At 42.6% G+C, this 14,974-nt stretch overlaps 1 protein-coding gene and 1 pseudogene across 2 annotated transcripts in view; both read right to left on the bottom strand.

Annotated features, from left to right (window-relative positions):
• LOC129088446 (serine/arginine-rich splicing factor 11-like) overlaps window positions 1-12,128 on the bottom strand; it is an 85,826-nt pseudogene extending 73,698 nt beyond the window's left edge.
• The window catches only part of TMEM108 (transmembrane protein 108), a 281,913-nt gene that overhangs the window by 123,644 nt on the left and 143,295 nt on the right, over window positions 1-14,974 (bottom strand). Inside the window, exon 2 of one of the 2 annotated variants that reach the window (XM_054594985.1) lies at window positions 13,390-13,475. In XM_054594985.1, the coding sequence (XP_054450960.1) occupies window positions 13,390-13,429 (40 nt within the window). In that variant the 5' untranslated portion in view covers window positions 13,430-13,475. The remainder of the gene's footprint in view (window positions 1-13,389; window positions 13,476-14,974) is intronic. The other variant, XM_054594986.1, reaches the window with a different exon arrangement.

Raw genomic sequence — 14,974 nt, 5'->3', positions numbered from 1 at the left:
CCCACCTGACAACAGGGCCACACAAGAAACCTGCCCGTTGTTCTTCTGTCCAGTTCATCCCACTTTAGCACAATGTTTTTGGGGTCTTCCATGCACTGGTCACTGTTCTAGGCTGGGAATAGAGTATTTTGCTTCTTAGCTGGCATTCCAAAGAGAGATGTAGGCACTAAAAAATAAGGAGCAGAGTCTTGGCCGATGTGGCTTGGTTGGAGCGTGGACCAGAAGTTTGCATGTTCGATTCCCGGTCAGGGCACATGCCTAGGTTGCAGGTTTGATTGCCAGACTGGCGGGTCCAGTTATGTACAGGAAGCAACCAATTAATGTTTCTTTCTGTCCCTTCCTCCCTCTCTAAAAGCAATTAAAAAAACGTCCTCAGGCAAGGATGGAAAAAAAAAGTAAAAAGCAGAGAAAAACATCAGATAACTTTATGTGGTAGGTAGAACTTAAACTAGGGCGTTGCGATGGAGAGGGACGGGGTGGTGAGGCAGGCGCAGGGAGGAGTCACGGGGCCATGCTCAGGACAGCCGGGAGCCAGCCGTGCCAGGTCCGGAGGGACAGCCTGTCAAGGCCCCGGGCAAAGAATACGTGGGAACCCTCGAGGAAGGAAAAGGAGGTCAGGGTGACTGGAGAACGCGCCTCTGCGCTCACGTCGGCCAGGCTTGGGTCATGGGCAGCTCACTTCCTCTTAGGATGGTATGTTTCTTCATCTGCTAAATGGGCGGCAATTAATAAAAGATCTTCCTTTCAGCTCTGAAAGATGATTTTATGACTTATCAGTATACTCTAAGAAGTAAAAAAATCCTGTCCTGGAAGATGAAAGGAAGAGGAAGCAAATCAAAACATCCTGACCTCTAATCTCTTTCAAGGTTTAGCAATCGGATGCCTCCCTCTCCTCTTCCCCTCCCCTTCTTTTTTAAAGAAAATGAAACTTATTTGACATCTGGTCAGCTCATTCTCATAGAGCATCCCAGGATAAATGTCTAAATTCCCTGCTGCACACACAAGGACGTTTTCCTTTAAAACCTGGAGCAGCTTCCTCACAAACAATTGTTTGTGCAGATGTCCTACACAGAGTGTCCTCCTTTATAATTATATTATAATTCTCTCAGAAGTCTGTAAATAATTTTCTAGTTTTCATAACTTTTTATTTTTGAAGTATCCATTGACTGGGGAAATCTAGGTTCTCAGATTGGCAATGTCTCTGCCGAAGTCCCACCTGTGGAAAACATTTCTAATGAGACCACGTCTATAAGAGCCGCATCTCTAGGGAAGGAATAAAATACCTGGTCACACTCATTTATCATCACAATTTAATTGTGCGCAAGAGAAACCCCTGGGACCACATCTGGGGGGAATTTCTATTCTATCTCTAACCAAGGAGCCACGTGATGGATGGCTTCACAATCAAGCCTTCCCGGTCACTGCCGGCCCTCAGCTAGAACTCCAGGCTGGCTCCCAAAGAATGAGTCTTAGGAGCGGACTGGGAGGAGAAAGGAAGGAAATGTAATCGCTTGTATTTGTAATACGATGCATGAGAATGAAAACGGGGTTCTAAGCACATAATACAGAGGAGGCTTAAAGTCCAGAAAAGTGGGAGGAGTAGAGGATGGGGTGATGGTAGTGAGGTAACACCCAACACTTACCGCAGGGGTCCCCAACCCCTGGGCCACAGGACGGTGACAGCCTGTGCCTGTTACGGACCTGGCTTCACAGCAGGAGGTGAGCTTGAATGCAATGAGCTTAAAGCATCCCAAAACCACGCTGCAGGCCCCCTCGCCAGTCCATGGAAAAACTGTCTTCCTTGAAAGTAGCCCCTGGTGTCAGAAAGGCTGGGGACCACTAATTTACAGCACCGCTGCAACTGCTTTGCCTGTGTTAAACACATTAAACCTGATAATGTGCACGTTACTAATTTAAAGTGCTTAAATAGTGCCTGGTACATCCAGTGACCCACAGACCCAGACATACAACACTCCAGCTCTGTCACCTGCGATGGGGACAAGTCCAAGGAGCGACCTGTGCACTTACCGGAGCTCACGGGAGAGGCTACACCCAGGTCAGCCTCTGTGGGGCTCCGCTGGACTCCGCCTCCTCGCTGCGCCACCTCCCCTTTCCAGGCCCGCTTCCTAGGCGCCCGCAGGTGTCCTAGGAGCACTTCCTAACACCTCGCTTCTCAGGACTCTGTCTCAGGGCTCAAGGTGTGCTTACAGGAAGTCCGACTACAGACACTTGTCAAAAGAGAAATGGAATGTCCTAACAGAGTAGACTCACTTTCTGGGTGAAATATGAGACATCTTTTCCCCTGTGGGATTTGTATAGCTAAGCCATTTAAATCAATATTATGTTTTAATTTTTAGCTCAATTATTTTCTACTTATCACCGGTCAAAATAACAATGCCATATCAATGGAATACTGTGATTGTATTTGTCTGAACGCCCTTTTCCACCTGCTGGGCTTCTCCTAGGCTGTGGTTAGAGATGCCTACACATGACCCCACGTGTTCAAACAAGAAAGCTGCCCCGTCATTCAGGCCTCCTTCCAAGCTGGCACTCCCCAAACTCAGGGGCTGCCCATGTCTCACGACAACCTCCAGGCCAGCAGCTGGACTCGATAGTTAGCACCCGACTCGGGAGACCCACTCTAGAGCTTCCAATGCTCCCCTCTCATTCATCTCCTGCTGCAGCCAGGGATGCTGGGGCGTGACCTAGCAGGTACTTGGGGCATGATACTGATCCCCCATCAAGGTGACTCCGGGACCCTAGCTCCTCTGCCTATTGAGTAAAGTGGTCACACACTCATTTCATCTAATCAGGGAAATTCAAAGTAAACGGTAACATCTTTTTCTCCCAGAGGACCCCGGGCTCTCCCTTGAGCCCCCTTAAATTAGCAGACCTTGCAGCTGTGAGCACAGAGCCTGGGCTCTGCCCCTGGGGACACAGTTGTCTGCCACTGAGAAAACATCTCAGGAAAATCATTACAGAACTTACGCTCAGTGGAAACCCAACTCACTGATAACCATTCAGAGGAACTTCCTTCTTGCCTCTTATCAAACACGGCACAATTATGTCCCCGGCACTGGCGCTCATTGGCAAGGTCAGGAAACAGGCCCTCTACACCAGTACATATAGGCACAGAAATCACTTCCAGAGCTGCCCCTGCCCTGGGGGCTCGCCATCGATGGGTATCCTGCATCCTCCAGCACTGGGTTCCTGCAAATTGTTCCTGGGACCTTTTAGATCAGCTCAAATTGCAGTTTTTTGAAACACTCATCCGTCTATTCTTTACTAGCTACAGCCGTATTTTGCCCTAACTTTATGATAAAACTTCTCCAAATGCTGTATAAACTCAATAGTTCAGTTTCGTCACATCATGCTCACCACCGGACCCACTTCCACCACTTACTGAGCACCTATTCTGAACTGGGCACTGTGCGAAGTGATATTTTTATATTGGCAACTCTATGAAGAATATCATGTTGTGTGGTCAGTTGAATGGTGGTCCCTCAAAAGTTACGTCTACATCCTAACCCTGAAACCTATAAATGTGACCTTAATTTGAAAAAATGTCATTGCAGGTATAATTAAGGATCTTGAAATGAAATCATACTGGATTATCTAGGTGGGTCCTAAATGCAATGACATGTTCCTTATAAGAGATGCACACAGAAGAGATACAGGGAAAAGAAGGAAAGGCCACGTGAAGACAGACACAGAGTTTGGAGTGATGCAGCCGCAAACCAAAGATCAGCTTTGAGACACGAGAATGGAAGAGTCAAAAAAGGATTCTCTCTTGCAGCCTTTGGAGAAACAGTGGCCCTGCTGACACCTTGATTTCAGACTTTGGGCCTCCAGAACTAAGAGGAAAAAACCTCTATTCCTTTAAGCCATCAAGTTTGTGGTAACTGGTTACGGCAGCCAACACACAGGAAGCTAATGCATTTTGCAGATGGGGACCCTACGAAGATGCTCAGGAGGGAATGAGTAATGAGAGCCGCCCTAGCTCACAGGGTACCCTGAGTTTTACTTTGGTGCAGCCAGAGCAAAGGCAAGGGATTCATTTTTGAGGAGCTGTTAGGACACCTGCAGCAGGTAAGGGATTTATACCTGGAGGAAAAAGGCTCAAAAACTTCTGAGGGAGGAGAGCAAAAGGAAGAAACAGCCTGGTGAGGGAAACCACCCCCGCCCCAACCCCCCCGCCCCACCTCCTGCAAAAAAGGAAGAGGCATGGGTAACTAGAAGGGGAGGTATGATAGAAAGAAACTTAGGTTTGAGGATTCTTCCTGGATTCTAGCCTGGAGAATCTCCAGTGTCCATCATGTTTATAAAGGCAATGATTGGATGTTTCAGAAAACTTTCAGAGAAGTTTTATTATAAAGTCAATATGAAGTTGCTGGAAAAAACAACCTTGTCTTCATTTAAAAAATTCTGTTCCAGATTCTCTTATTCAGAACAATTTTCCAGAATTTTACCAGATCCTAATAAGCTAGAGATCCCCCCCCCCGACCCGCACCCCCGTGAGATTAGTCCCCATTGATGAGTTTATGTGCATCTATGGGGATCCTACTGAATTGAAACCTCAGTGAGGACATGCTAGCCTCCTTCATATTTCTTTTTTTAAACTTTTAAGCAGGATTTGCTAACAATAGCACAGCATAACAACAAAAGAAGTAGTTAATTAAGGACAGTAATGAAACAATTTATGTTTGGAAGGCATTTCACAACTTATGAAATGTTTTTATTCTTCTGATTTAACTCTCAACAGTCCTCAGGGTAGACATTACACTCATCATCTGTGCATTGTAGTTCAGAGAAATGACGCCGTTCCGGGAGGTTAAGCACTCTGTGACTCACAGATCTACTAAGAGAAGAAGAGAGAACCCGAAGTACATCTTTCAAATCCAAATGCTACACTCTCTCCCGCCATATGTCTTACTTAGCAAAAGTACGTTCATATAGAAATTTGAGTTTACTCATTAAGAGTTAACATTTATATTTGCATCAGTCAACAGCTCTCCTAAGTGGGAGCACAACTTCCCTCATGCTGTGTACTGGAATGAACCAGGAAGTCACACAATGGAGTTTCTTTAAAATATTTTATTTTTCAGTCTTCATTGGCATTGCTACAATTAGAATGTCTTATTAAGGTCTGTGTAATCTGCATAAGAGTTGTTGACTTATGCAAATTAAAAATTACAACTTAAAATGTAAAATACATTAAATTAACATGGCACCTTTAAGGACCCCCTACGCCTAAACTTCCTGGCTTAATGTCACATTTCAAAGTGTTTCTTCCTTAATTTTTCTGTGTGAATGACTTATCTTTCAGAACCAAAGAGACCTGTCCTCCCTAGAGAACATGTGCAAATCTCTTCATAATGAAAAGAAAAAAATCCAGCCTTGAGTTCCTTATTTGTGAAAGAATTATCAAGCAAAAAATGAGAAGGAAATAGTCATATAAAACCAAGTCGTAACCTGGCCCCACCGCAGTGAACAGTCAGAGCCAAGGGCCTGTCTTGCGTTTTCCCTTTGCTTGGTATCCCTTGCTGGCCCAGTCCTGTGCTCTTCTCATCCTTCAAACAGGAAAAACTAACTTCCAAGGCACCCAGAAGGGTGACACAAAACTTCAAGTTCTAACAGTTCCTAAACCCCCAACAATGTGATTCTGCTGGTTCCCTCTCTGACATATATCCTCTCACTTCCTAAGTCATCTTGGTTTTGTTCCAAGATCCATTTTACCACCAGGCAGCTCAAGTGATTCAAGGTAGCTGGAAGCATCTCCTGATCCAAACCAGCTCCCCATAATTCTCAGATGGTGATTCTCAAAGTGTGGTCCCTGGACTAAAGCCTCAGCATCACTGGAAATTTAGCAATGCAAATGACTGTCCCCATCCACATCTAATGATTTGGAAACTCTGGGGGTGGGGCCCAGCAATTTGCACTTGCGCGAGCCCTCCAGGTAATTCTGCTGGATAATTAAGTTTAAAGCCATTGCTCTAAGCCAGTGATTTTCAACACTGTTGCCCATTAGAATCATCTGATACCCAGGCTCCACACTCCCCTCCCACCCTCTCCCCTGAAAGATTCTGATTTAACTGATCTGGGTTGGGGTCTGGCCAGGCAAGGGGATTTGTTAGAAGTCCCCTAGGGGATTTTAATGTACAGGTAGGTTTTGAGAAACAATGATGAAAACCAATCAGAGTAATCTAGTTTAAAACACTAAATTGCACTGTGGATGCTTCCGTCTCCATAATACTGACTGCAGACCAAACGTGTCATTAGTACTATCATAGCCACTGGTGGTACCATGAGAGAAATGCAGGCTCTCTGCTACTAAATGAAGTATACTCCTTCATTTCCCCAATAGCAGAGCTGTTAATAGCCTTTGGAGTAATAGACTTGGAAGGGGTGGTGGACAGATGGCCCAGCAGCTGTTTGGCAGGGGAGGTCCCTTCAATTGGTATGTTTTGTATGGAAAAGGGTGAAAATCATTTGGAAAAGAATTCATAGCCAGGATATGAACCCAAGCAATCTCAATCCAGAATCCAAGCCCTTCACCGTGGCTGCCACACTGTCTCTCCATGGAGGTTAGGACCAGGCAACATACAAGGCAGGGGAAGGCACCTTCAATGGCAGAGGAGGAGGAAACGAAGATCCCCTGTTTCATACACATACACAATGAGATCTTTATGATTGCCTGTAACATCTGAAAGAGCCTACGTTTCTGGAGTCAACACTTGTTTAGACCTAAATACCATGTCAATTATGATTCGTAACTCTTCCTCCTTAACCCCAGGGAAAATTTCCTCTCACTTCTCTGGAGAAACAAACCATGAAGACAGGATACAGGAGCTCACTTCAGTGAGTAACTGCCCGGCTATTCTGACCTCCCACCAGCTCCCAAAAGGAAGTTCCCTCACAACATGGGGTGGGAGCTGGGAATACAGATTGGTTTGCTGAAACTTGGTCCCAACAGAGAATTTCATGGCAAGAACCCAAGGACTATGTAACCCAGTTAGCCATAATTCACCCTGATAATTCTAGATTTTATCTACACATGTGTTTCTACATTGTAAGATGTAATTGGTGGTGTGTAGTTTTATAGTTCAAGCAGCATTTTTTTTCTTTCTCAATGGTTCATAAAATAAGAGTATATCTATCTTATAATTAATGAAATTGTAGATTTGATGAAATGTGGTAATTATGTTAAATATATATTGACTCCCACTATAACTGAAGCTCTAGATTAGACTGGAAATATGGGAATGAATGAAATAGAGTCCTTATGCCCAAGCAGCTGGAAGACAGGAAAACAAGTACATGCATACCCAGAAGTAAAGATTTTGCAGGGGATGAAATGTCATTTGTGGTGTCTGGAGCCCACTGTGAGCACCCACCAAACCAGTGGGGTGTGTCTGTTGAGGGCGTGAAGGAGATAAGTGATGAGAGGTGAGGCAGAAAAGGTAGTCTGGGACCAGGCTATTAGCCAATCTTGAATGCTAACCTAAGGAATTTAGGCTTTATCCTTTAGGTCAGTAGTACTCAAACATTTTGGTCTCATGATCCCTTTTTGTTCTTAAAAAGTATTGAGGACCACAAAGAGCCTTTGTTTATATGGCTTATATCTGCTAATGTTTATTGTATTGAAATTAAAGCTGAGAAGCAAAAAAATTAATTCATTAAAAATAATGAGCTCATTACATGTTAATAAGCGACATTTTTTAATGAGAAAGTAACCACATTTTCTAAAACAAAAAGAATTAATGAGAAGGATGCCATTGTTTTATATTTTTGTAAATCTCTTTAATATTTGGCTTATGAAAGACTGCTAGCTGGCTCTCAGATGAGCTTCTGCATTCAATCTGCTGTGACATATTTGAAGTGTATAAAGAAAATCTGACCTCACAAAGATATGTAGTTGGAAAAGGGTGAGCCTCACAGACTTCCTGCGAAGGCCGGAGGGATCCCCAAAGGTTCTTGGACGACACTACAAGAACTGCTGCTCTTGGTAATGCAAAGCCACTGAAAAGTTATCAGCAGATGACAGGCAGCTAATTCTGCAGCAAGGGGACGATGACTGGAATAGGAGGGGAAGAGGCCTAAGAATAGGGCAACAAGCACGGAGACTATTAAAAGGTCCAGGCAAGACCATACAAACCCTTCACTAGGCAGAGACAGTGGGGATGCAGAGAAATTAATGGATTCACAACATATTAGAGTCCATGGGAGCTGGTATCCAAATGCACTCCAGGTGGGCCAGAGGACAAGTCAAGTATGACTTCGGGTGTTTAGGGCTGGAAATCTGGGTGGTTGGTGATGATAATAGGGTACAGATAAGGCATAAGAAGATCGGTTCTGGTTTTAGCTGATCAAAGAGGAAAGGAATGAGTCAGAAAGAGAAATGATATGAAGATTCCAGACCATTGACTCAAGGAGATCCAGACAGGCCTTGGGAAGCTTACCTGTTTAAACTGCTCTACTCAACAATGTTTAAAATGACACCAAAATATTGTGTGTGCTTTAAGGTAAATTTAATTTCTTTAAAAATGCAAATTTCTCTGAGTTACGGAGAAGCTCCTTAACTCTCCTTAACCAATAAAGTGCACCTTCACATTGATTGGTTAGATTGCTTTACATTTAATGGAACCCACGAGAACTTCAGATCATAGACTGCGGTAGGACAACTGGCCTGGAGAGGTACTCTGGTGGAGACCTTGGGTCTGAAGATGGGTAGAGGGGAAAAGAGAGAGAAAATGTTAAACTGCTGTGGAAGGTATTACTTATATGGATATTTTTAGTTTAAGAAGTGACAGGAGAGAAGACTTGTCACTAGGTAGCTGGTTGGTGAGATGGGATAGAATTGAAAAGGCACCAAAGACAGTCCACTCATTTTGAAGAATTTTAGGGGCATCTGCTCAGCTCCAGAGGTCAGATGAGAGAGGCAAATCATCCCATCAAAAAACAACTCACACCCAACTTGCTTCTCATGCCTGGGAGAGTCTAGAGAAGAGGGTAATATGGATTTTGGGGTATGTGTGTGCATAAATCAAGTCTGAGACCAACGCACAATTCCCATGTCCCCAGTAAAGAGAGCAGAAAAGTTAGCATCCCTTTCCTTCTAAAGTCTGCAGGTTAGGGGCCCAAATCCACACCAGTAGTTCTCTTTCTCTTCCTCCTCCTGAGTAAGACAGGAGCCTGCGGAAAGTTCTCTGGGTTGAGCAAAAGGTTACTCTGTGTGGTTAACACAGTCCAGTATGTGCAGAGGATGCAAAAGCAAGCAAGATGTACCAATAAGAATACAGAGCATGATTTAAGAAATACCACTGCCTGGGTGTACTTAACTTACTAAACCTACTCACTCCATCACTCCTTGATTCTGAGTAAGTACCCCAACAACTTTGATTTTAATAAGTATTGGTATATAAAAACATCTTATTTTCATAAGCTCATAATAATTGTCTTAGTCTTCTTTACGATGAAGTAACATAAAGAATTTCCAGTACGCAGCACCCAGGCAAAGACCAAGTCTGCTAACGTGGGACTCAGTGCCTTCCCAGCAGGTCATGTTCTTAAATGTTGGTGATGATGATGCGCCTTACTTTCTGCTACTACTTAAAAAAAAAAAATTGTGATGTAGCCCGGGAAAGGCAGCCTTGATTATGTCAACTCCCTCCTTTGTAGAATGGGATCAATGATAATTAATGTCCCGCTTGCCTTGTAAGGCATGAGGATCAAATTCTATGAAAATGTCTGGTGAACCAAAAAGTCCCATGCAAAAATTAGTTATAATGCAGCTTCTGGTTAGGCTGTACCTGTCTCTTCCAGAGAGAAGACCCAAGAAAGGAACTGGCATTGATTGTAGGTCTTCTCTATGCCATGTTATCTCAGTACCATCTTATGCAGTGGGTGGTCATATCCCATTTGACATATGAGGCACGTGACGTTAAGTAACTTACCGAATATGAGCTACCTACTAAGTGGTAGGGCTAGGATTCACACCCTGGTCTGCTGCTCAAAAACCCAGGTGTTCTTAGCACTAGCTTCACATCTACTTTATTACTTAGGTCTACAAAAGAAAACTGAGAGCAGCATTTGGTTTTTACATGGCCATCAAGGCTGTCATCATCATCCTTATCCTCAAGTTTTCGGTTGTTTCAAGGCATAATATAAAACATGATAAACCTTCCCAAAGGGCTAAAGCCAGCAGGATGAAACAGCAGCACTGCAGTGTGCAATGGAGCCCAAGGAGGAAAACAAAGGCAGAGACAGTCAGTTGTAATAAGAATAAAATATTAAAATCTCAATTGGCCTGCCTGCCAAAGACTGCATCCCTCAGCCCCTATTAGGCACACACACAAGCCCCAATGACTGCTGATTGGGATTCAGTGATCCAGAGGGAGCTGGATTTTTTTTTTGTTTAAGCCTCATCTGGCATAACTAATAAGATGCATGCTTTACTTATCATGGGCTAGACCCGCCCTTGTCTAGCCATAGGGACAGCAAAGGGACCACATTGCTGATTTCTCCTGTGCGTGGTGGAAGTGCCAGGCAGGATGAAAAAAATGGGCATTAACAAGCAGGTCAGAGAGTCCTGGGTGTGAATCCCAACTCCATCACTCACTACCTGGTAATCATAGGCCGGTCCTTAGCTTACTCACAGGAAACACTTCTTCATTTTGAAACATGTACCTCTAAAATAAATGAGATAATGCAGATAAAATGACCAGCAGATGTCTGTGAACACAACAGTTATTCAAGAGGAAGTGGATTCTCTGATGATTATAATGACTCATGAACTAGTAATTGCTTATTTGTTTTTAACAGACACCCTCTGTGGTTGACCAAAGATGACTACAAATTCTCCTACTTTCCCCTTTGAGAAGTGGGGTCCAATCTTGCTCCCCTTGAATCAGGGTTGGTCTTAGTGACTTTCTTGGCCAACACAATGTGGCTGAAGTGCTGTTCTGGGATTTCTAAGCCTGACTCATAAGAAGCTTTATAGGTTTGCCTTGGCCTTATAGCTGTGAGTTGCCATGTAGAAGTCTGAGTGCCCTGAAGCTGCTATGCTGTGAGGAAGCCCTACTGTGTCATGTGAAAGGGCCTCAGGGAAAAAAGATGTTGGGCCAGCCCCAGCTGTTCCAGCCTCCGGCTGCTGGAGTGATTCCGGCCCAGATCCCAGAAACTGGAGTCTCTGCCAACCCCTGCCCAAACTGCAGATTCATGAGCAAAATAAATGACTGTTTTACTTTAAGTTACAAAGCTTTGAGGTAGTTTGTTATGCAACACAAGACAAACCTCTCTACCATGGTTTTTCACCCCTGAAAATTAAAAACATCAGTTAGCTGAATTATATTAAGTCACATATTAAGTTCATGTTGACTCTGTAGTTCTCAAGCCTATTTTATACTTTTTCCTTTAATATTTATTGTATTTTTTCCATTACCATTTAGTCCCCTTATACTGCCCCTTCCCCCAGCAATCACCACACTGTAGACACTGAAAAACATTTTCTTTGTGAACAATGTTAATCCAGGCATTACTTGTTAATTGGCTCACCAATGGCATATATGAGCTACTGTACGTGTATGTATGGGTTATGCATGCCAGACTTTAAATTCTCTAGAATTTTTCTAAATATCCAATTCCTCTCACAAGGAAAAATAAGGCTACAAATAACAGTCCTTCATCTTAACGAACTTGTGAAAACCATGCTCTGAAGTCAGCCAAATTGAATCTAGTGCCCAAGTGTTCCACTCTCCCAGTTCTGTACAGAGCTGGGCTCTAGCCCACAACAGGCTATCTAGTAATCAGAGCGGTTTATTGAAGGCCACTATCTACCTTCCTCCTAACCAGTAGGAAACCACCTACTTTGGCAAGCTTGCAATGAAAGTGTTAAGACAAAGCAGATTTCTGTAGCTCTCCAGGTAATCTTTGAAGACAACCCCTTCAGCTTTCACATATGCTCCATCTTGGAAGGGCCTTGTTATACAATAAGACTTGGCTCTGAAACATAGAACACTTACCTGATGCCTTTTAAATAACATTATGTAAACTTTGGGGCATATAATCAGCATGGTGAACTCAAACATGTTGCTGCGTCCCAAGTCGACTATGCTCTTTTTCATTTCCATGTTCTTCTGCCTGCAAAGCCTGCCTCCTCTTCTTGAGAGGATGTATGTGTGTGTGTGATCTTATTTAACCTTCAAGTGTCCCCTCTCCCATCAAGGCAGAGTTAATCATTTCTTGATGACATTGCTTCTTCAATCTGTAAAGCCTTTTCTTTAACAAGAAAGCTTTTCATTTTTTTTTAAAGCAGCAACAACAAACCCAAAGTCCTACTGAATACACGGAGAAAGAACACGAGAGTTGCTATAATTCTTGGCAACGCTCCACCAGACTGAAATAGGCTGACGTGATCGGTGTTTCAGGGATTGTAATTCAGTAGCAGAAATGAGTCAATTAAAATACCAACCAGAATGCTGTCTGTAGATAAAGTGCTGTGAGCTGGGGGTGCAACATAACCTGAATTGCTGAATTCTAAGGGCCGACTGGTGATTTGCATCTCAATCTCCTTCATGCTATTTTCTTGGCAAAAGTTAATAAGGAGCCACTCAGCCTAGGAAAGATAGGTCCTCTATTTACCTTGGCAAGAACCAGACAAACACAATGAACTCCAAATTCTCCTAACTCAATGGCTTTTGTTTGACCTGGAGTAGGAAATGCCTGTTGTCACAAGTGGGTCAATGTGAACATCAAACCTGCCAACTGGTACTGGTTTTTATATTCATTCATTAAGAATTCCAAACTCAAAGGCCATACAGGCACTAAGTGGCAACTGGCACTTTGTAGTACAATCCACAAAACTCATGAGTAACATGCAGAACATCATAACTGAACACTCTTCATTCTATCACCAAACTTAAAGAGATTACATTTTCAACACTCATTATTTAAACCATATATAACTATGCAAAACATTCCAAGCCAAAGGCTGAACACACACTAAGTGTAACAGGTTACATGACACAAAATCCATGAAACATAGCCTATCATTCCTTCCCCATGTGAAATTTACGGAGAGTCATACTGGAACACCCTTTATCACAAGAACAAGAGCAATAATGTTTTTGATACTCATTCTTGAATTAACTATGTGTGACATGTCAATTTAGAATTATTATAACAGAGTCTACATTTTAACTGATACCTAAGGCAACAGAATAACTTAGTGCTTGATACTTTAAGTACCTAGATAAAGCAGAGGGGAAAATTTACTGTCCTCTCTCACTGACCAAACCCTGGGCTTCCTCCAGAAAGGGTGTAAGTTTCTGGCACTGGACAAACAATAACATTGGTATAGTCTAGGAAAGAAGAAATGTGGCATCAACTTACTTAACAGTTGGCAATAGAGGGCCTGTAAACTTCTCTTCATGGTATCATCTGGTCCTTCTTATCCTCCAGTTTATTCATGATTCTGTCTAGGAAATTGGGAGAAGAAAATTATTACATCTGGGGAATATAATTCAAGTCAATAATCAGGAAAAACTCCACTTAACACGATCCTAGTTGTAAAGGCTAAAACACCTGACTCTGAAAAGGAAAATTCTTGGAATGGATACACCAGAGTTTAATTTACAACACTGTATGTTATAAAACTACCAATTAATCAAATTGGCCAAACCTGAAACTATGCATGCCATTGAAGGAAACATATACGGGTAACTGGGGAGTAAGAATCTGGCTTTGGAACTTTCGAGGCTTCCAGTTAGTCTCCCCTGAATCTCTAATCTTGAAACAAGAGAAACAAGAAATTTCTACTCTCATTTCTACTCTGGTGCTCACCAAACAAACACCCCAAAAAGCTTCACCACACTTGAAATTCTATTCTATTAAAGAACTTTCCTAGTGCTTTCTGTTATAAAAGATACCTCTAATAGAGAATATTTGGAAAATATAGCTAAACAGAAAATATAGATAAGAATATGTAAGAAAATACAAATTACCTATTTCTCCAGGCTTTCAAGTATGCATTTCTACTGGCCTGTCTCATTTTACGTATTATACCTTCTAATTTTCTCCCTAGCAGCAGAAATGTCTTGTGCTGTAACGATTATCTTACTACTTTATTTTAAACGACACACAGTATTAAGTTAAATTCCTAGAAATGGAATCACAAGGACACAATTTATGGCTTTTGAACTATATTGCCAAATAGACTTTCATCAATACCAGCATATGAGAATATCTATTAGACTACAACCTACCCAATGATGAAGATTTATAATTTCTTTCCCACTTGGCCAAGTAAATAGGCAAATGTTCCATCTTATTGCTTTAGTTTGCATTTTATGTGTTTGCTAGTCATTTGTCTTTAAAAATTTTTTAAATTCACATTTGACAAAGATTCTTTAGTCAGGCTCCTGACCCACCCTGTTAGGCCCTTCATGCACTTCCTTGTCAAACGTAGTACTAGCAAGAACCCTGCTAAGTCAGCACAACCAGAACTGCTACCACCGCCCCTCCCCCCACGATCTAAATCTAATTACCCTCAATATATGATCAGGGCCCGCATCCTCCACCACCTGGAGGTGACGATTGCCCTGGCCTGTCTACACTGAGAAGCCTGACGGGTCAGGTGATCCAGAATGCTTTGGTGTTTCTTCTTAGTAATTTTCCATCTAATGACCCCCAAGCCTATTCCTTTTTTACTTGCCCCACTATATTAGGGTTTGAGCCCAGCCTCTCTCTCGCACTGTAAAATCCCATTGTAGTGGTCCCTATACTACTCTGATGGTCCAGAACAAAGTCTGCCTTACCATCTTTAACAAGTGTCACTGAATTCATTTTTTAAAAATTCATTCCTTTGTTTCTATTTTACTTTCAAGGACAAATACTTTTTTCTTTAACACAGTCTTTAACCATTCTCTGCTGGCATGCTAGATTTTTTTTTTTCCATGACACCCAATTAAGAATTCAT

Source organism: Pteronotus mesoamericanus, unplaced genomic scaffold (genome assembly GCF_021234165.1).
Source record: "Pteronotus mesoamericanus isolate MK-2021 breed Mesoamerican mustached bat unplaced genomic scaffold, CSHL_Meso_final scaffold_54, whole genome shotgun sequence".
NCBI classification, from domain to species: domain Eukaryota; kingdom Metazoa; phylum Chordata; class Mammalia; order Chiroptera; family Mormoopidae; genus Pteronotus; species Pteronotus mesoamericanus.
The sequence above is the reverse complement of the archived record's forward strand: the minus strand, read 5'-3'. Positions and strand labels throughout refer to the sequence as shown.